We start from the raw sequence: 21,215 nt of genomic DNA on the forward strand, positions 1-21,215 counted from the left end.
CATAGATTTGACCTTTTTATCAAATACCAGTGAGGTGTTGTAGTTTTGGCGCTGGACCAGTTCTAGTGTGGTCCGGATGTAAAAAAAAAAAAAAAAAGTGCTAAAATCCCCATATATTGAGGTTTAACAAATTAGATTAGGGTTTCACAGATCACACACTTGGTTTTAAATGTTCTGCAATCAGTGCAGAATAATCTGGTCCAGGTTTGAAGTGTCTAGGTGTTGTAGTTTTTTAACTAGAGGAGATTAAAGATGCTGAAGGTAGTGAAAAATTAGGTGGAATCAGCCTTTAGCCATTTTTCGAATCGGATTCAGCTTCGTGGAATTGAAGGAGAATATTTTCAGCAAGTTACCTCGGTTGTGTTTCACCGTAAGTGGCGCTCTTCTTCTTCTGGTCTTTATTTTAGCAGTAAGGTAGCAAAGCTGCGCTCTTCTTCGTAGACATTGAATTTGACTGAACACAGTTGCAGCGCCTCCTACAGTAAACTGGTGGAGCTACACAGAGAACCACGCCATTCAAAAGCGTTGTTTTGATTGATTTTTTTTTTTTATAATATACACAGCAGAAAAATACTGAGGTCCGGACCTCGGTGTCCTCAATGGTAGCTACGGCCCTGCTTGGAGGGTGTGTTCGAAACCTTCGCTCACTCGCCACAGCTTGGTCAATATATCTTAAATGATAGAGTGGACACATACATAAGTGTTTGTTTTTTTTTTGTTTTTTTTTAGTATTTCCTGCCCTGCTTTCAACGCAGCCTACATAATGATGCCCTTAGTGTTCACAAGCAGGCGTGGCATGAAGCCAGAGGCCACACACGACGCAGGTGGTTTGCCTAAGAAAGTGTAACTTACATCATCTGTCTCCAGAACACTGGCCTTTTTATTTTACTAATGCGTGTTACGCTGTTTTCATTGTATCTAGTTGCACAAGCAAGGGCTGCAGCTGTTGCTAAATAACAACCTTTGGTGTGCTATAAACCTACAAAATCTTTCTGTGCAGAGCAGCTGTTTTTAAGAGTTGTCGTTTGTTGTTCAAATATTCACAAGAACAGAAAATCAGAAAATCCCAAGCGTGAATTCCCTCACCCAGTAATCCTGAATACATGTGTCTAGAGTTGGAGCAGAGAAGAGGTTTTCACAAAGGGTTCACTTCTGACCTTGACCTTTGACCCTGTTACCTTGAACTCACTAGGGATCATCCTTGACGCACGAGGCGTCCAGCTGTTCAGTTTGACATTTGTTACACTGTTGAAGAGTTAAATTAGAGCACAGACAAGATTCTGACAAAGCGGGTCACCTGTGACCTTACCTTCAACGCTGTGACCTTGAAATCAATAGGGATCATCCTTGATGCACGAGGCGCCCAGCTCTACAGTTTGACATTTCTATGTTACAGGGTTATGAGTTTAAAGCTTTGACAGGAAATTGTCCATTCACGGACGGATGGACGGAGTCATAACTTACCACGTCCCATCTGAGTGCCGAGTGTAGAAAAACGAGCTGAACAGCATTGTCATGGTTGAAATATGGCGTTGTGATTCCCAGCGTGTTTCACATTAAGACTTTGACGTTTTACATTCAGTTTTCTAACACATCCTGCAGGGTTATATTTCTGCCAGAAAGCCCGTGTAACACAGAACCGACTGCGGTGTGAAGGTTTATTAAAGTGTTCACAAGAACTGCGATGTGATTATTTTTCAGATTGGAACTGTTCTAAGATGGCAGCCTTGACCCCGTTCGGTTCAGTCTTTAGATTGTCGATCTGCTCAGATTTAAACTCCATGACTTCAGTTTGAAAAACAGGGGCACCTAACTACAACTCCCATCTTCCCCCATTTATCTTCAGCCATGACAGGTAGTTCCTGTTTCTAGCAAAACAGGTTTAGTTATATAAAGTAACAACTCTTCACAGCACTGTAGCTTATCATATTTTTCTCAGAACATGACTGGTATTTCCAAACTACACAAAAACAGCTCTCATGTGACAAGGCTTTGTGCTTTTTGTAACATAATCCTCAGGAGGCTGATCAGTGTTGTCATATGGGAAACGTCGAAGAATTGTGCTAGTTTAAAATTATCTATCACACCCAGTGGCTCAGAATTTTCTTCTACAATAGCATATTATTATAGCCAGGAACAAAATAATGTTTTTTAAAAACTAACGAAACAGAACAGCATCTTTGCTTGTGTGGAGTGCAGGATGAACCACCTGCTGTAAAAAGCAAAAAAAGCTATTTGTTTAGTAATGAATTATTTTGACATGCATTGAAGCAGTCAGAATATTATAAAAAATAGGATTTTTGGAATTACTGAATGTACATCATACAGAGGGCAAAATTATCGTATAAATACGATTATTACATCGTCTTCTTAAACCTGATATTTAACAGAATGTTTCATTGGAAATGGAGCGAAATGACCTGAACATTTTTAGCAAGTACAATAATTTAAAATGACAAAACGTACAACGTAAAAGTTCATGGACAAAACTGGTCTTTAATGTTCATTTCCACTTGTGCCATTTCTTGAATCCTGACTTCCGCCGTGGCGTACATCTGGCATGAAGACTTAATTTGAAATGCAAACACGAACAAGAGAACGTAAAAGAAGAATACACCACAAGAAAAACACGTCGGCCCCCTTCGCACTGAGCGACAGTCCCACTGCGCTGTCTGCGACCTACTGTGGCTGGATCGCGGCAAATTTGGAAAACCTCCTTCAATGTGAAGGCAATCAAAACACTGTATGCTCTTAGTACTTGCCGAACAGGTTAGTCCGTATTTTTAGCATCTCACCTCTGCCCTTACCACAATAAAGCTGTTTTTCCATTGTCCAGTTTCAGAATGACTACTTTCGACTTTAATCTACTCCACACATTGTCAGTGTTTTTCCATTTAACTGTGCCCTGCCTCAATGTGGGTGGATCATCATAGCACAGCCCAAAACTTGGCAAACACATGCACTGTGTTGTCAAAGGTATTCACTCACCCATCCAGATCATTGAATTCAGGTCTTCCAATCCCTTCCGTGGCCACAGGTGTATAAAATCTAGCACCTCGGCATGCAGACTGCTTCTACCAACATTTGTGAAAGAATAAGTCGATCTCAGGAGCTCAGCAAATTCCAGCGTGGTGCAGTGATAGGATGCCATCTGTGCAGTAAGTCCAGTCGTTCATTCCCTCTCTACTAAATATTTCACAGTCAAAAATGGAAGCGATTGGGAACGACAGCAACTCGGCCAAGAAGTGGTAGGCCATGTAAAACCACAGAGCAGCTCAGAGGATGCTGAGGCTCATAGAGCACAGAGGTCACCAACGTTCTGCAGTCAGCAGCTAGAGACCACCAAACTTCATGTGGCCTTCAGATTAGCTCAAGAACAGAGCATAGAGAGCTTCATGGAATGAGTTTCCATGGCTGAGCAGCTGCATCCAAGCCTTCCATCACCAAGTGTAAAGCCTCAGATGCAGTGGAGTAAAACACAACACCACTGGACTCTAGAGCAGTGGAGACCAACAAGGGAGGACCAACATCAAATTAAACCCTATGGAGGTCACTCAAGTTCATATGGTGTGAAGGGAGACAAGTGAATACTTTTGGCAATATAGTGTAGCACAGCAATGGAGGACATCGGGGTGATAGCAGCTGCTCAGTCTGTGGCTTTTTGTCAGGTCTGAGGGGAAACTAGACACCTGGTGAAACTGCAGGTGGCGAGACAAAACCCTTTGGAAAAGTACCGGAGAGTTTGTGAAGCCATACAGCTGCATCAAGCCAAAAACGAAAGGTTATGAATTAGCATATGAGGATAAGCTAACGCTAGCTTGCTACAGTCATTGTATTTAATAAGTCCTGTGTACAACGCTGTAAAAGCTTTGATGTCTGACGTTGTGCCCTGCAGTCTGCTGACGTTTAATCTTCAGCTTAACTTGGCTCAGTTAGAACCTGGGGCGAGGAGGTAAACGGGGTGGACTTGGGTAGGATTACACAGTAGAAAAACACTGAACATGTACCGAGTCGATACGAGTAGGTCTGAGTCGGGGCTGTGGTACAGAGCTATATGTACACCTCCTCTGGCAGCATCAGGATGTAGCTATAGGTGTTATAGGTATGTGCACGAGGCCAGTATGGTCAGTCCTGTTTTCAATTCTCCACAACCAAGCCACATTGGTGCACACAGTCTTAGTAGGATGGATACCCTCCCTCATGCCCTACCTGCCATAATAATAAACCACCATATCCTTGTTACGGATGTTTTGTGCATTCTCAGAACCATCGTGGCTATCTTATGCTCTATCATGTGTAATGAGGAGACAACTTTCTTTTTATTACACGCCTCACCATAACCTAAGCCCACCCACATTCTGATTGTTTTAACACGACAGCAGGATAATCATCCAGGGCGAAGGGGGTCTAAAATGGAGATCTTCTCAAATGACAGCTGGTGGACACAGCAGTCATACACAATAGTTGTTACAATTGAATACTGTCGCATAAAATGCACAAAAAGATTGGTTTTGATTTGCAGTGAGCAGGAAAATCACATGTAATAAGGGGATAAAAGAGGAAAGAAGGCTGGGCTGTCATAAGGTCACTTAGAAGTCAGGACCAACAACATTTCATGACAACTGAACTGAAAAAAAACAACATGGTTTGTTTACTGGCAGTGTGGTTTGAACGAATTCATTTTTTTTTTGTAAAAACTTGGGGCACTTAAAACCGGCACTGGGGTTACAAAAATGTACGGTTAGTAAAAATGTGGGAGGAATACCATTTTTTAGAGAGAGGGGGAAAAAAAATCATCTTTTAGAGTGAAATATTTCAGATTTTATGTGCCTTCAGGGTGGACATTAACACGAGATTCAGTAGAAATACTTCATGCAACAACCGTACAATTAGTTCACAAATAAAAAAATAACCTATAAAGTTAAATTAGATAAAAAAAAAACAAACTTCACAGTTATGTTTTTCTCACATTCATACAGATCAGACATGCATGCAGGATGAGATGGAAAGCACACCACGTAAAAAGTGACGCTCTTTGCTTCACGCTCGGCTAACGTACTGGATGATCAGCCGCAGCTTGTGCTGTAGCAGAAAAGTTCAGGGAGGTTGTTAGGAAACGCCGTCATGAAAAATACGAACCTTGTGCCCGTCCTGGCAGGTCTGATTACAGGAGCAAAGGCTAACTTCGAACCATAAAAAACAGTACATAAAGTGCTTTTGTGGAAATAAACAAACGATAAAAAAAAAAAGCCGTACAAAACAATTGTCAAAAAACGACGTATCAAAAGAAAGCACTTTGGGACATGGAGGACAGAGAGAGGATTCCTGCACTACACACACGAGCTGGAGATTTTTTGTTTTTGTTTTTAAGATTTAAAAAAAAAAAAAGAAAAAAAAGATGAGTTCAGACATGAGTGGAGGTAAGGAGGGTACGCTGTAGCATTTAACCCAGAATGAGGCTGGACTTGCCCCCTGGGGGGTTTCGACGGCCGGATGGTGCACCTGCAGCAGGTTCCTCCACCTGAGGGGGCTCCTCCTGCTGCTCTGGAGCTGCTTCTGGATCAGCAGTGCTGTTTTCTGAACACAAACGCCAAGGGGAAAGGTCACATTTTAAAATGAGAAATAAAAACAACAGAATGATCACTTTAATTTAGGGCACACCCGTTGGAAGTTTCCCACGTTCAATATAACCACTTGTAAATGGACGCGTCATCACCGGGGAATCTAAAACACACCCTGCCGGTGTCAGCTTCGTGTCCTCACACACTCAGCTGGATTATCTACGCTAACAAAAATGTTTGTTTCAGGGCTTTTTTTCACATGACCACATACTGAATTGCTTCTCTGCTTTCTCACAGAAACGATTCAATACTAAATTAACCATTAACAGAAACTAACGCTCGCTTTTAAAAACAGCTCTCTAAAAAGGTGCCCGGCGTCGAAAACTTCCTTATTTGTCTTTCGTTTCCTTCTATAAGGTTTATGGTTAAATGACTGCAGCGGTCAGGGGAGTAAACACTAAACCCTCCATTCACTTCAAACGTGAAGAAACATGCTTACCATTATCACCTACAGAATTCACTCCATCCTAATAAAAAAGAAAGAAAAACAGAGAGAAAGGAAAGGATTAGCATTCAATTTCCTTCACCATTTACAAAAGCACCCATCAAGAGAAATATAAACAAATGCACTGCAGCATTTCCTCTTAAAAGCCTTAGGCTTTGCTTCTTCTTTTCAGTTCTGTCTGGACTGAACCTTTAGAACAAGCAATGTCCTCTGAGGACACGAGGGGTAGGATCTCACAGGGCTGCAGCTGCTGGAGATTAGTTAGGGACTCAAAATTGTAAGAAAATAGGCAAATTTTCAGGTGCAGTGTTTGTGTGAAATCATTGCCTTATTTTGTGTGCGTGGCTTGTAAATTTATACTCTTGGCAATGCACATTTTTTTTGCTCCTCGCCTGAATCAAAGCTCTGGCCTCTCAAGTCAACACAGATGTTTTTATTAAAGATATTGGAATACTGGACCAGAAAGAGGAGTTAGGGAAAGGCAAGTCAGTCTGGTTCCCATGAGGAGAAAAATCAACATCACTCCTGTAAACAAGTTCATTCTGTGAGACTTGGAACAGAAGTCCTGACATTATCAGGACTTCTAAACAACAGGTGCTACCCTATAGTAAATTCTGCCATTACAACAGGCATGAACATGACCTAGTGTAAAAACTGAGATCCACGTTTTAAAACAAATGTAACCTGTCTGCCAATGCAGTACATCCACTTTACTTGACAAGATCTCTCAAAACAAATGTTTGTGTTTGATCTAAGTTTCAGATAAGACAGTAGACTGTTGTTGTTGTTTTTCTTTCAACTGCTCTGTTATGTGTGGGTGAACTCGCACAGATGCCCTCCGTGACACAACCTGGGGCCTCGGGATTATCAGACCACGGCACTGACCACAGAGCTACTGCAGCAATCAAACTGCAGATAAAATCAAAGATTCAAACTGTGTTAAAATACAGATCATGCTTATAGAAACTTACATTATGTGTAAATAGTTAACATAAGTCGGTTATTTACCGATGTGATCATAAGTAACAGAAAAATGTGCAGGTCAGCTAGGAAAATCAGAGATTGGAAGCAGTTTTTGTTTCTGAACAGCATCACCTGGATCGTGTTGGCCTCGAGGCCTGACGCCTGAACAGCTGCAGAGGAAAACACTGCACTTATGGTTTCACTTCACCCCCCCACCCGCCCGCCCCAACAACTCCTAATCCGAGGAATGTTCTTACTGTGGGAGGACGCTCTCCAGAGTGATTGGCCGTGTGGTTTCCACCTCTCCTGAGGGGGGCTGACGGCTCACCACACAGCACACCTGACGGCTTCCCTCCTGGAGGAGCAAGAAGATATACATCAGAGTGATAAGAGCCGTCTCACCAAATACAGAGTCATTTTGCACATTGTAGCTGAGCTAATGGAGGTATGGAAAACAGTTCTGTGTGTGTGGCAGGGTGGATTTACAGCCTGGGTTTTCTGAACCTTACTTCAGAACAGCTTATAGGTTCTAATCTTCTTACTGCTGTTTAATGATGTAATGTTTAACATGCTCCTTGCTCAATTTAATGGGGTATTTTGGACCTTTTGAGGTTAAGTTTGGTGGAAACGTTATGAGCAGTTAATATCTTACCTGTCGTATGTAGCTCTTTAAATGACTTAAAATTGAATAAATAAATGTTTTGTCTGAAAAGACAGACCTAAAGGCTAGTTTGAAAGCAGCTAAGAACAAAGTGAATTGCAAAACTATATTGCAGTCCATGCAAACGCTATTTTATAAAATAATTCTCTGGGTATTTGTAAATAGTGGCAGCAGCAGCTGGCTGCAGCACTTCCAGTGTAACCTGGGATAGTTCAGCGAGGTCTATGATATTTTATTTGTTATATAATATTTCTCCCCGCAGAAAAAAAATAAGTATAGTGCAAGATTTACATTGAGAGTAGAACTGAAAGTAATAGTGTCTGCATGAACTGCAAGTTAATGAAAATAAAAGAGTGAAAACAAATCAGGGGGAAGCAGAGCAACAGAAACAAACTGGAGCAGCAGCTGCAACAGGAAGGGTTGAAGCAGGTCTGGGACTAAAAAAAAAAAAACCAAGATCACGAGTTCCCTTCCTGTTGGAGACCATGACCTCGCTGATGAATGCAATCTGTTTATTTTAAATCAGATATGATTTACATGATACATTTACTTTCCCTTTGGGATTAATAAAGTATTTTTGAACTGAATTGTATTTGATTGTTCTACCAACCCCCACCACCTGGAACATATGTCTAACCCACCTCTCTCCACGACCTCACAACCAGCTAACACACCCTCCTTTTCCCCTAATGACCTGCAAGCAACTTGTCATCCTATCCTTCCCTCTTCCACCCCCGTTACTTTATCACTGGCTTCACCCTTAACAATCCATCCACTCCAGGTCAGAAGGGAACTCGACAGGCCTAAAAGTCCTTACATCCTGCTCCTCTCAGCTGTGTGACATCATGATTTACTTGTTGAATCTAAGCCTGCAGCTGCAGAAGATTTCCACGGTCTGGAAGACATTGTGTCTGGTCCCAGTTTACAAGAGGAAAAAAAAGTGACTTGAGACCCATCGCCTTAATGAAAGTGCTGGAGAAACTGCTCCTCTCCCACATCAGACCCAAAGTGAAAACATTCACAGACTCCTTACAGTTTGTCTATCAGCCCAATATCGGTGTTGGTGATGCTCTCACAGAGGATCCGTGCCCACCTGGATATCACTGATGCTTGTGTCAGGATAATATTCTTTGGTTTTTCCAGTGCATTCAATACCATCCAGCTGCAGCTGCTCAGTGAGAAGTTGAAGAGAATGCAAGTGGAGTCTGAACTTCTTTCATGGGTGCTGGACTACCCAACTACAAAACCACAGTATGTGCTGCTCCAAAACTGTGTCTGACACTGTTCTTTGCAGTACAGGAGCTCCACAAGGAACCTCCTTATTTACCCTGTACACTTCAAACTTTCAATGCCATCTCAACTTCTGTTTTCTCCAAAGGTTCTCTGAAGACTCTGCTGCTGTGGGTTGCATCAGGGTGGAATGGAAACATGGAAACAGTATACAAGGAAGGACAGAGAAGGCTGTCTTTTAACATCTGCAAACCACTGCAGTGCTCCTTTGAAAGTGCTGCTGTAGCCAGAGCCTTGCTCTTTGGGGTGCTCACATGTCATATAAACAAAGACTTAAACTGATATTAATGTGTTATTCCACCATCAGAATAACACAGAGCTGGGTTGATCAGGTGGCTGAAGGAGGATGCTAAGGAGAATAAATGCCATCATGAACAACAGGCACCCACTTCATGCCCTGGAGGAGCACCTTCAGCAACGTTACAGGAGGTATTTTCCTGCCAGCTGCCATCAAGCTCTATAATAAGTAATGAATTAATGTATCCACCACTTTGGTTCAGTGTATTTTTATGCACTATATTTTTAGCATTAGTGTATTTTATATCAATATTTTTAGTTGTAGTATTTTAGTATTAATATTAATATTTTTGAATCAATATATTCTTTGTTGCTGTTGTATGTGTAACAGAACTGCTGCTGCTGTGACTCTGTAATTTCCTGCAAAGGATCAATAAAGTATCCATCTAATCTAATCTAATCCTGAAGATTGGAGCTGTTGGATGATGGGCAAACTTTGGAAGTGAGTTCACCGACACTGTACTGACAAACTAATAATGTCCAGTCCAGGTGGACCCACTTCCAAAGTGACTGCTGCCATCTTAAAACAAGCCCAGTCTTCAAAATTTCACAGCATTTCATGCAAATGTTATTTTTTAAACATTTAAAGGTTTTTTTTTTTCTTACAGAAACATTATGATAATCCTGCAGGTAGTGTCATACCTGCTACTGCTAGCTGCTGCTATTTGCTGGTAAATAGCCATAGTATATCTGTGCCGTTTCCATATTTCTTTACCTTTATTCCAGCTTTTAATCAGAGCTTGCTTTTAAAGTTTTAATTTTATGAAGTGCTCTTTCTTTGAGCGCTATAATTTGACATTCTGATCTCTCTATATGCTTTTATTGTTCTTTGGCACTTAGAAATAACGCTGCCTTGCCTTGCAAAACAGCGTTTGTATGAACTGCTAAGAAACTTTTAAGACTGGAGTATTTTTAGGATGGCAACAATCCACTTCACCAAAAAGTCAAAGTAATATTTCAAGAGTAAACACGATAAGAGTACACATATTTTGAGATAAAGAGAAGAATCAAACACCAAATCGCTGACTGGCATCACTGGAACAAATATCATTTAGTGGTCTCAATGTGATTTCTGAAAGAACAAAGGGGTTGAGGCCAAGTGAGGAAGTGACACGGCTGTAACAGTCGACACAAAAAAGGGTTAAGACAGGAGGATAATAGCTGATGGTCTCTGTGACCAGCCGGTCGTGGGATTTTGAGTAGGAGGGGGCTGCTGGAGGGGGCTTGCGCAATAAGAAATTTATAAAAGGTCAGAGGCCGCTGAAAAGGGGGACTCGTTATTCCAGTCCAGTCATATTGCAGAACTGCACAGAAAAAAGGGGCTTTTGAGTCTCATAAGTGTGAAAAGTGAAGGTCAACAAGTGGGGAGAAGTGCAGCCCACAGATCGAGCTAACTCGAGAACTGTAGTCTAATAATGCCACAATCTGAGCCTGCCTGACATTCATTTATGACAAAGTGTGCTCAGTTTTTACTTCTCTGCAGGGGGAAAAACAAATGAAGTCACAAGTTTCACTTTCACACCAAATGTCTTCGGAACACAAGCTTTGTTCACAAGGAAGTTTATTTTGAATGAAGACCAAATACTCCTTTCCTGCCTGGAAGGAAGCTCCTCAAATTCCAATAAAACCTACTGTCCGAGATTCAGAAGACAACAGCTTTTGTTAGAAGTGACTTAAAAATAAGCATTCAAATTTGACACATCTGCCTGCTGTTAAGTATATTTTATGAGCCTTTGGTTTTTCACTTCTATAATTATCTTAAACCCCATTCCCTTAAGTCAGAAAATGTGGATTTTATGTGTGGAAACTGTAAAAGTTTAGGTAAAGGGAGTCAGTAATTCAATCTTGTTGATCTTGAAAATCCATTCTTTTGTTAGCTGCTCTATCGCCTCATCTCTCCACCAGAATCGACCTGTATGAATTCTTAACAAGGTTCCTACATGTTTTCCAGTTGAAATTCCACATTTTGCCAGACTCAAATTTCCAAATATCTTCTCAGTTTATCATTATAAAGAAAGTAACCGTTGAGGATGTACTAATGGTTCCTCATTTAAAATGTTTTGTATGGCTTTAAAACTAGTAGCAGAAGAAGGCTCGTACACAACACCAACCAATCAGGCCAAGTCTCTAAGCACTGCGCGGTTCGACATTGATGGAAAATTGTTTCAGTGACAGTTTGTATTTTGTTCCTGTATCCTTCCATGTATTGTTTCTTTCCAGGACCTTGTATAAAAACTCCAACGAAACTAAATCACACCAAGGTGGTCCTGTGTGAATGGATGCCTTGTATTCACCCAATATTATTAGTCCAGAGAATAACACAAACTCTGCTTATCACACATAAGCAGGTTGTCACTTGTTCTTGTTAGCAGACAAGGAATATCTTTGTTTACAGACTTGTACAAGTACCCTGATTGTTGTAAACACCAGTGAGCAAGCAGGAACATGAATGTGAGTCTGACTTTGCTTCCTAGATAGAAGCCATCCTGTTAAATCAGGATGAAAGGATCACAGACCAAGACCTTGTCCACGGGGAAGATTGGCAGCTATCCTAAATATTTTACACTTGTGAATAATCTTTCTCACTGGAGAATGATGAACTCCAGATTGTTTGAAAATGACTTCCCTAATCTATTATATTTTTATAAAACTTCCCAGTTTAACGGGCTTGCTGATGTCGTTCCTCCTTGGCATTGTGCTGACACACACCTGGACGCTCCAGAGCAGCAAACAAATAAATCTCCTGCTTTCATAGGAGGTGATCACACTGAATGATGATCAGTTAATCAGCAGCACCTGGCTGATAGTTTCCCTCTGAAAGCCTCTGGAAGCAGCAAGAATCAAGTTAGTTTTTTCCACACACAACTTTTCTATTTTGGCTTCTTTTTTGTATAATAAATAAAGACCTGGTGGAATCTGTTGTGTGTTTTTCTACACTTGAAGTTAGATCTGAACAATTACAGAACCTACAAGTTGTTCTTCACTGGCTAAAAAACAAACCTCAAATTTAAAAAATATAAATAAATATCTTCTCAATGTTTTCCTAAATTATTAATTATTTATTTAACAAACAGTTTGTCAATAAGTGTTTACTGGGTAAATAACAGAGCACACAGTGAGCTGTGAGCTCTGAAATGACTCGAAAGAAACTCCAAACATCACATCTGACAGGATGAAAATGTGACCTAACCTCCTGCTCACTAACAGGATTTATTAGACACTGATATGAGTTTCAAAAATGACTTTCAGATATTCTGTGGCACTGTAAGTGTGAAGCAGTTACATCAAACAAAAAAGGATGATCTACTGATGTTCAGTCAGGTCTGATGTTCATGTGTCTAATTCTGCTGAAGGAGTTTGAACAGAGACAGAACTGGGTGTAAACTCATCAGATTTCCTCTTATGGTAGTGACGGTCAGGTTAGAGAGAAGTTAAAGGTCACAACCCAGCTGGCACTGAAAACTGGCTGGTTACCATGGTTACAGGCCTAATGCACCTCTCTTTTAGAAATAAACAACTTCTACGAGGTCAGCAGGTTACCATAGGTAACCCCAGTTTTCATAAATAAACAAGCGTGGAACAAACACATTCACTCAGTGATTCTCCTCGATCGGAGTAAAAGCTCAGTTTGGTTCTTGTTGGAAAACAAACCAGAAGTCATGAAAACAAATTCAGGAAAGATGTCGTCTGCAGACGATGACCGGGTAAATAAAACCAACGCTTCCTTCTCTAAACTTCTGCAGGAATTGTCCGAACAAACTACTGTTTTCTGCTTTTAGTTTTCTGGAAGGTTTTAGTTCTTCAACTACTTCTGCAGACTTTTACCTGTTTTAGCCAATCATCAAAAAGTTCAGCTCATGTAGGAGATGGGTGCTGGGACAGCTGCTTTCTGGAACAATTAGCTTTTAGCTAACATTTTGCCACCATTAGCTTTTAGCTAGCCTTTTGCAACTTTTAGTTTTTAGGTAGCCTTTTGCCACCATTAGCTTTAATCTAGAGTTTTGCCACTTTTAGCGTTGTCTTTGCTACTTTTAGCTTTCAGCTAGCATTTTGGAAATTTTAGCATTTAGCTAGCATTTTGAACTTTTAGCTTTTAGCTAGCATTTTGGAATTTTTAGCTCCTAGCTACCATTTTGCTACGTTAAACTAGCCTTTTCTTACTTTTAGCATTTAGATAACCTTTTGCTACGTTTAGCTAGTGCTCTGCTTCTTTAAACTTCAGCTCCTTCAGCAGATGTTAGAATATCTGGACTTTTATTGTACAAAGAACTGATTTCATTGATTTGTTTTCACCTGTATTTTAGTTTTAGTTTGATTTGATATTTTCCTTATTATTACTGATCTGAAAGCTCTTGTGTCAGCTGTGGGTGGTTTAAAAAGAACCTTTTCTTCTTTCTGGGTCATGAAAAGCCTCACGGACAATCCTGGATTGGACGTGTGGACAGGATCCGTTCTGCAGCAGCAGCTCGCACCGCTGCGGTTCTGGGGAGACTGGGTCTCAAAGCCTCCAGGTCTCCGGAGCCTCCAGACAGACGCCGGCATCAAGCTGCACTCAGAGGATGGAGGATCTCCCCTCTGTTCTCGGAGGACCCCCTCCACCTCAGAGAGGAGAGTGTCAGCATATCACTGTCTGCCAGCACCACAAACAGCTCCAGCTCAGCTGATACTCAGACTCCCCAGGAGCTGAGAGCCATCCCTCTCATCACAACTCCTGACGAGGTGCCAGCCCCACCTCCTCCTACACCCGCTGCTCCACAGCCCAGGAGGAGAAAGTCCCTCATCCCTGTGAGGATCGGGGGGATGCTTAGAAGACAAGGTCAGTTATTTTACACTTGTTCTCATAAAAACTTCACATCATTTCAACCAAACAGCGACATTTAAACCCAGCAGATAAATTTAACAAGAAAGCCTCCAACAACATTCAGCCTCCAACTTCTGATGACAAATCTGAATGTTTTACTCAGAAATGTGGAAATATCTGATGTTTATGTTCCTTATTCTTGTGTTTAGTTTGTATTTTCGTCGTTTAGTGAAACTTCAAAGACAGAACAAACATTTTGTGCACATTATTGAAAACTTAGCAGCTTTACTGTGAGTGAAATGAAGTTACAGTCAGTGATGAATATTTTAATCTCGATGCTAACAGAGAAAGAAGCAGTCAGTCTTCAGAAAGCTGAACCTCAGGGGGAACCGGTCAAAAAAGGGCCACGACTTTTCCGACGTAACTCGGTTGCTCCTCTGCCTCGACCCGCCGCGGCTCCTAAAAAGACTCGTCCTGCTCCAGCTCCAAAACCTGACCCACCCAAAACTAAAAGACCTGCTCGAAGAGCAGCTGTGGGCTCCACAAAGACCACAAACATGAAGAAACCAGCCCTCCAGACTGTAAAAGCTCAGCCTAAAGAGGAGCTTAAGCCACTGCCAAACCCTGTCCAGAGTCTGTCTCTGGTCTTCCAGCATCTCAGCCAAGACGACTGGTAAACCTCTGACCCAGACAGCAGATTCTAACCTTTCCTACCTGCAGAGCAGACAACTTCAGCTTTCATGTTTTTCTGCATCTCCCACTGAGCTCTAAGACAGTCAGGACAAACTAACAACTCTGCTTTGATGCTTTTCTGTGACCTGGATCCTGCAGGCAGAGTGCAGCAGAATAATTCCTTCCTCTTTTCACAGGGAGAAGAAAGTGGAGGGGCTGGAACTGCTCCGAGCTCTGGCACAGCACCACCCAGACACACTGATGGACAAACTGCATGAAGTGTGTTTGGCCCTGATAGAGGATGTACCGTCTCTGTTTACTCTGAGCTCTTTTGTCCACGTGTGTCCATAAGAATGGACACTTGGACCATCTGTAGTAGAAGCTTGGCTCCTCACTGCTGGTTCTCCTTCTGACCCCTCAGATAAAGAACCTGCGCTCCTCCGTGGCCTGTGCAGCCATAGACACCCTCGGCTCTCTCTACACCCACCTGCAGAAGGACATGGACGTACAGGTGGAGAGAACAGGCCGTGCTCTGCTCCTGAGGGTGGCTCAGGCCTCTGCCAACATCTTTGTTCAGCAGCAGGCCAACCTGGCCCTGGAGGCCATGGTGAAGAACTGCAGCCCCGCCCGCATGCTGACGGCTCTGCTCAACACTGGACTGAGGTGAGGTCAACATGCAGACAGAAACTCTGAAGATGTGCACAAGCTGCAGAGATCAACAGGAACGTGATGATCTGTGTCCTTCCTCAGCCACCTGAGTGCAGCAGTGAGGGCCAGCACCGCTCAGCAGCTCCACCTGCTGGCTGATGAGATGGGAGTGACTGCCATGCTGACAGCAGGACAGAGTTTCACCTCCCGCTTCCTTCTGGCTCTCAGTAAGATGTGTCTGGATGCTGCAGCTGCAGTCAGGTCAGTTCTCACCGTCTTTAGCTCACAACTTCTAATAGAAAACTCACTAAGTTCAATTCATCGTTCCTACGTTAAAGCTTTGATTTGTGTATGTCCTCCTCCACAGGCCCCACGGACTCGCTGTCCTCAAACAACTGAGTCTTCATAAAGACTTTATGAAGCTGTGGCAGAAAGCCGTGGAAGAAAAGGAGCGTTTCTCTGTGCAGAAAGTCCTGCAGAAGGCGAGAAGGATGTAGGCGAGCAGAGGGACGCCGGGACAGAGATGGAGGACTGAAGTCTTTTTGTGTCAAGAACTTGAACTGTTCCTCCAAAACCAGAACTTAAGTGACATCCATGAACTCTAATGCAGAGACGTCACGTCTGTCCCGCCGTGGCCTTCGACACGGGCCTTTGTGTGAATTCTTTAAATGTAAATAAATAAATAAATTGTTCAACTGAAAATATCCCTCAGGTTTTACTGTATACATGCAGGACATGTTGGTTTGAAACATTACCTTTATTGTTAATAATAATAATAATAATAATAATAATAATAATAATAATAATAATAACAAAAAACAACAAACTTCATTCTATTAAGTTTTAAGTGACTTTTCTGAAAAGGCAGAAGTAAAAGGAGGAAGTGAGAAATGGGACGTCATCGGATCGATTCAAACTAAGTTCTGTGAAAACTGAACTTTATAATTGAATGTGGGAAGTAAAAAGAAGAAGGAAATATTGAACGGGTGAAGGTTTCAATATGAATTTAGACTGGGGCTATTTAACACTTCTATAAAGGGCAACTTTCATCACTTTTAAACTTAAATTGTGATGGGGTTGTAGTTCACAATAGCAATAGTCACTTCCATGTCCAAAATCTGTAATTAAAAAAGCCACCAGAAGTTGCCTATGCTGTGGAGAACTTTGCCAGAACAGCAGAACACAATGACCACCCAAGAAGAAAGTTGCGACGATGACGTCTCCAACTCTAATGTGAGCTCATATGATGACTGAATGCCCCAAACAGCTGCCATCATTACAAATATAATGACAGCAATTATAGCCGAACAGTTCATCAAACCACAGGACATGTCTCCAAAAAGTAAGGTTTTTGTCCCCAGGTGCAGTTGCAAGCTGTAATCTGGTTTTGTAACGGTGCTTGCAGGGTAATGGCTTCTTCCTCACTAAGTGGCCTTTCAGCTCATGTTGGTACAGGATTCATTTCACTGCGGATAATGACACTCTGACCAGCTTCAGCAGGATTTTCACAAGACCTTCTGCTTGATTTGAATCAATGGCTGATTAACAGGCTTCTGCAGAACATGAAGAGGTCATTTAACCACTGAATCAGGTGTGTTGGAGCAGAGAAACAAGGAAAACATGAAGGATAGTGGCCCGCAAGGACCAGGGTTGCCTACCCCTACACTACAGGAAGCTTATGGTCTAGGTGCAACCTGCTAAGAGAGATTTAACTAAATATTAGTAGGGATGTATGTATATATTTGAGTCTGTATGAATAAATTGGAGTATTTGTGGATTAAAGAAAATTCACAATAAATTTAAACTTGTGCGCATAAATCTTGTTTGTAAAAAAAAAAAAAAAAAATCACTGATGTATGTTCTATAGTCATTCCACACTGGGGTAAAAAAAATGGTTCAAACAAATCAATAAAAACTTAAATAAATGAGTCATTCATGCTCACGATGAGTGCATAAAACGCAACCGTAGGTTCACCTGTTTGATATTTTGGCAGTCCTATAAAAACGAACCACAGGTTGATCCAGCAGCCATTTAAGAGTTATGGCTATCCCTTTTTTTATTTTTCTTTCCAATAACACAATCTAAAACAACTAAGAAAAGAAAAGAACTTAATGAAATAACACAACCTGTTTTTTTTTCTTTTAAACTTTTGCACAAATGCAAAGAAGAGAATAGAATAAACCATTTTACTGATCATTAAAAATTTGACCCTGTTCTTGTCGGAGTTGTTTAATGTGAAACAGCGTTGGAAAGCTGAACGTGGATGTAGAGAGTACCTGGTGGGTTGTTCCTTCGATTGGCGTAAGGGTCTTCAGGCTCAGCAAAAACGCTGGAGGCCATCTTGTTTTTCCTGGCAGGAGCCTTCTCCTCATCTGAACCGAGTGAAATGTTGGAGCCCCCACCAGGAGGGCGCAAAACCCTGCAAAGAGACAGAGACGACGTCGTTACCAAGAGCTGGACAGTATTGGGCTGATTCTTCTGTTCCTTTTCAACACTTCACAATTATTCATGGAGATGTTCTAAGAAGAAATGCATACTGGAACGCTGCACTTAAATTACACAGCAATAATCAACCGAATACAGTCATCCAAACATAATAATCAAGCTCAGTGAACTTTATTATAGGACTTTTAAATGTTGCTGTAGCATATTTTTAGTAAATTGTGATTTATTCAAATTTTTACAATGAAACAAAGAATAACCCACAGCCACATGCACAATGAGATTGGATGGGTAGAAAAACCATGAAGAGACGTAACTTTGGGTTTAAATCTAAATGCATCGGTTTGTTTTGTCTTTGCACCAATAAAATCGGATCCGTTTAATTATTAACATTATGGTCCTGTTTAATAAATAACCACTCGGTGGAATCTGTTTTGTACAGAACGTAAAATCCTCTTGAGGAACAGATTGGTTTTATTTCTTGGCACAAATAAAACTTTTTTTAAAAAAGCTTGTTGTTCTTCTTTTTTTTAACCATTTTTGACACAAAAGTATTACGATTAAGAAAACGGTAACAACATTGTTATACAGAGCGTTAATGACATCTGCTGTCTGCTTTGAAACTTTACACTTCATCTCAAGTCTGTTTCTTTTTGTTAACTGCGAGTCGGGGGTTTTAAGAAAGCATTTTGCAGTTTTAAATTAGGGACCGTTTCTGAGCAGCCATTGTTTGTTTATTGTTTTTTTTTAATAAAAAGTGCTCTGAAAGCCAAGACAGTTCAATGAAGCAAAATTCTCACAATGTTGTAATGTCAGCATTTTCTACGTAATGTATGGAAGATGATTTGCATACAAGCCATACAAGTACAATAAAGATGAGGTTAATTATCCTTGTAGGCCTTTACTAGCAGAGGCACTGAACCTAATATGGAAACTAGCAAGGGGGAACTTTACCGTCTATGTTAGCGTAATACTTCTGTGTGTTTTTGTTTGTTTTGTTTTTCAGTCTGACTCTTGCATCATCATATGTTGCTCTCATAGAGCTGCTTCTTGGAGCAATCATTCCCTTTATGTCCTATTAGGATGCACAAAAAGAAAAAAGGCAGGGCAAGACAAGGCTCCTTTTTCAAGCAAACTCAAGCAAGTGGAGTGGACATGACAGCTTGCTTTCACAAACTTGAAAACGAGTGCGACCATTTGGCTGCTTTAACTAGAGGTCGACCAATTTAAGGCTTTCTATAGCCGATGCCGATGGCAATCTTTAGAAATCAGGGCGACCGATGGCCAATACCTGACAAGGATTTAGTTATTTTTTGGTCAATAACTATTTATCATTAAACAAAATATAACAATAATAGCTCAACTTCAATAAACATTTGTTTAACAACCTTTAAAATATCTTGTACACTTAAAAATAATACAAAAAAAACCCATTCTTGCTAAAAAAAAAAAAAAATTGTGGGCTTTGGTAAGCTGGATGTAGCAGCTGCTGCATCCTCCTTTTACCTACGTGGTTATTGAACAAGTACTATATTCACAGGCGTGGTCGATTCCCAGTTTTTTAAATAAAAAGTGACCAGTATCATCTGATTCACCGTCCAGTCTCTAGCTTTAGCAGTAATAGTTGCATAGTTTATTTGCACAGATTAGATGTAAAGAAAATGAAGAAATAATGGGGTTTATGTATAATTGGCTGTGATCATTTCAAGGGAAATGTTACATCCTAGTAAGTGACAGGATGTTGACCATCCCAAATAAACAAACACACACCAAATAAATAAATAAAAAATAAATTTGCTGATAATGTAATAAATATAACAGGGCTGCTGCATTGTATTAAATATTTCTTCTGTAGCTCTACCTTATTACCAGGCAACTATCCCCTGAAATATTTTTAATATAACACATGCATGATGATGTTAACATTTGCTCTTTTTTTATAACTCTGAACAGATTAAATGGTATACCTGCAGGTCTCGTACCTTTTATTTCACTGCAACAACTAAATCGTTCTTAACAGGTTCTTAATGTTACACAACTTTTAGAAAGCGCCTTGAAATCTTCACCATTCTGGTTCTTCTGTTTCTGATCATCAGCGGCTCTGGGAATCGGCCTGATGTCAGGTGTGGCCAGCTGTAACATGGCTCTGGTCCCCAGCAGGCAACACGCAGGGCAGACTTATTGTACATCTGCGGTTGTCTTGACAACTGATCTGGAATCTGCGGAGGCCCCACCCAACTGTGACCGAGCTGATGTCTCCGACCATTTCCAAACTATGACCACATAAAGCTATTTATTAGGAAAATTACAGACCACCTCGCGGCAGTGTTAAAGGCCTGCGGAGGTACCAACACCTATCAGTCAAGCCAGTATGCGCTAGCCGTGCAGCGTCTGTGCTAAGGGCTACATGCTAACTTGCTAAGTAGCTTCCGCAGGAATACTCCTGTAACGAACAAAACAACGAGGTGTGGTATCACGCTGTCGCTGTGCTTCGTTTCGAATGGTCAATACACCAATGGGATTTATCAGGCCTAAAAAAAATAACGTTTTTGATGCAGTGTAATGGCGAAGTCAAGAGGATGCTGAACTTGGGTTTAATCGTGGCTAACAGGTTCACAACAGACTGACGCCTTTTACCTGGAACTGCTTTTAGCGCCGGGCTCCATCCCTTGAAATGTCGTGGTAGTCGTCATTTATACGCAAGATAGCGGATACTAATAATTTACCTGCTTGAATACACGCGAACTTCACTTCTGTTAACAACACTTCACCGCCTCATTATTGTCTAAACCAGCTAGCGCTTCTGACAAAATCTTCATCCACCTGCCTCCAGTCCGGTTAGCCAAAGCCCGAGATCTAACTTCCGGTGGCGTTTTCAAAATAAATGGGAGTATGACAAAACGCTGCGTAATTGTGTTCCTATTCAATCGGTTCAACAACTAATTTAAAATATTTATGACAAAGAAACAACCTTTTTGGCTACAACAAATATATATATATATATATATATATATATATTTATGACATAGCAACAATAATAAAGATATCAATAACCTATGGTCTTTTATCTTTACATGAAGGCTGTCCGTGTTTCCGGTAATTTTCTACATTTTCGCTGTTCTTCCAGTTAATCAGCTCGTCCTTATGCATAATTTAACTACATTAAATGGATTAGTTTTAATCTTGTTTGGGATTATCAAATGTTAAAATGTGAAGCAGTTTTGGTATTAGATGCTACATATTCTAAGTTGCTATAAAACGTGAAACTGCAAGCTAAAATGTACATTCTACAACATTTTAAAAATGTGATACATGTTTTTATAAACTTAAAGGAAGCCTGGTTTATAGGCAAAACTTCCACTATTATAAACAAC

The 21,215-nt window shown here is 40.9% G+C and overlaps 2 protein-coding genes and 1 long non-coding RNA gene across 6 annotated transcripts; 2 read left to right on the forward strand and 1 right to left on the reverse strand.

Annotated features, from left to right (window-relative positions):
- Positions 1-3,669: 3,669 nt before the first annotated feature.
- Positions 3,670-20,699, reverse strand: jpt1a (Jupiter microtubule associated homolog 1a). The gene is made up of 5 exons (XM_017427734.3): positions 20,479-20,699; positions 17,676-17,818; positions 7,287-7,384; positions 6,061-6,088; positions 3,670-5,577 (listed from the first exon to the last, which is right to left on the reverse strand). Exons 1-5 carry the CDS (start codon positions 20,532-20,534, stop codon positions 5,444-5,446), a joined length of 459 nt encoding a protein of 152 aa, XP_017283223.1. The 5' UTR covers positions 20,535-20,699; the 3' UTR covers positions 3,670-5,443.
- On the forward strand, positions 7,384-9,390 carry LOC119616883. The gene is made up of 3 exons (XR_005232941.1): positions 7,384-7,474; positions 8,834-8,941; positions 9,069-9,390. It is a non-coding gene; the product is annotated as an uncharacterized LOC119616883 (long non-coding RNA).
- LOC108242719 (TOG array regulator of axonemal microtubules protein 1-like) lies at positions 13,415-16,071 on the forward strand. 4 transcript variants are annotated; one of them, XM_025008450.2, is made up of 5 exons: positions 13,415-14,093; positions 14,424-14,751; positions 14,948-15,053; positions 15,172-15,413; positions 15,501-16,071. In XM_025008450.2, the coding sequence occupies exons 1-5, from the start codon at positions 14,078-14,080 to the stop codon at positions 15,805-15,807; spliced, it is 999 nt and encodes a 332-aa protein (XP_024864218.1). In that variant the 5' UTR covers positions 13,415-14,077; the 3' UTR covers positions 15,808-16,071. The 4 variants fall into 4 exon arrangements, with proteins under 4 accessions (XP_024864218.1, XP_024864217.1, XP_024864216.1 ...); XM_025008449.2 differs by having other exon boundaries at positions 13,415-14,751; positions 15,501-15,659; positions 15,766-16,069; XM_025008448.2 differs by having other exon boundaries at positions 13,415-14,751.
- Positions 20,700-21,215: the final 516 nt, after the last annotated feature.

The sequence above is a fragment of the Kryptolebias marmoratus genome, linkage group LG3, assembly GCF_001649575.2.
Source record: "Kryptolebias marmoratus isolate JLee-2015 linkage group LG3, ASM164957v2, whole genome shotgun sequence".
Taxonomy (NCBI): domain Eukaryota; kingdom Metazoa; phylum Chordata; class Actinopteri; order Cyprinodontiformes; family Rivulidae; genus Kryptolebias; species Kryptolebias marmoratus.

Coding starts and splice junctions, on each gene's coding strand:
- LOC108242719 (XM_025008448.2), top strand. CDS start 14,378: ATGAAGTTACAGTCAGTGATGAATATTTTAATCTCGATGCTAACAGAG. Junction 15,054..15,171: donor GTTTGGCCCTGATAGAGGAT/GTACCGTCTCTG, acceptor CTGACCCCTCAG/ATAAAGAACCTGCGCTCCTC. Junction 15,414..15,500: donor CTGCTCAACACTGGACTGAG/GTGAGGTCAACA, acceptor GTCCTTCCTCAG/CCACCTGAGTGCAGCAGTGA.
- jpt1a (XM_017427734.3), bottom strand. CDS start 20,534: ATGACGACTACCACGACATTTCAAGGGATGGAGCCCGGCGCTAAAAGC. Junction 17,819..20,478: donor GGCGCTAAAAGCAGTTCCAG/GTAAAAGGCGTC, acceptor GTCTCTTTGCAG/GGTTTTGCGCCCTCCTGGTG. Junction 6,089..7,286: donor CTGGAGAGCGTCCTCCCACA/GTAAGAACATTC, acceptor CTTTTTTATTAG/GATGGAGTGAATTCTGTAGG.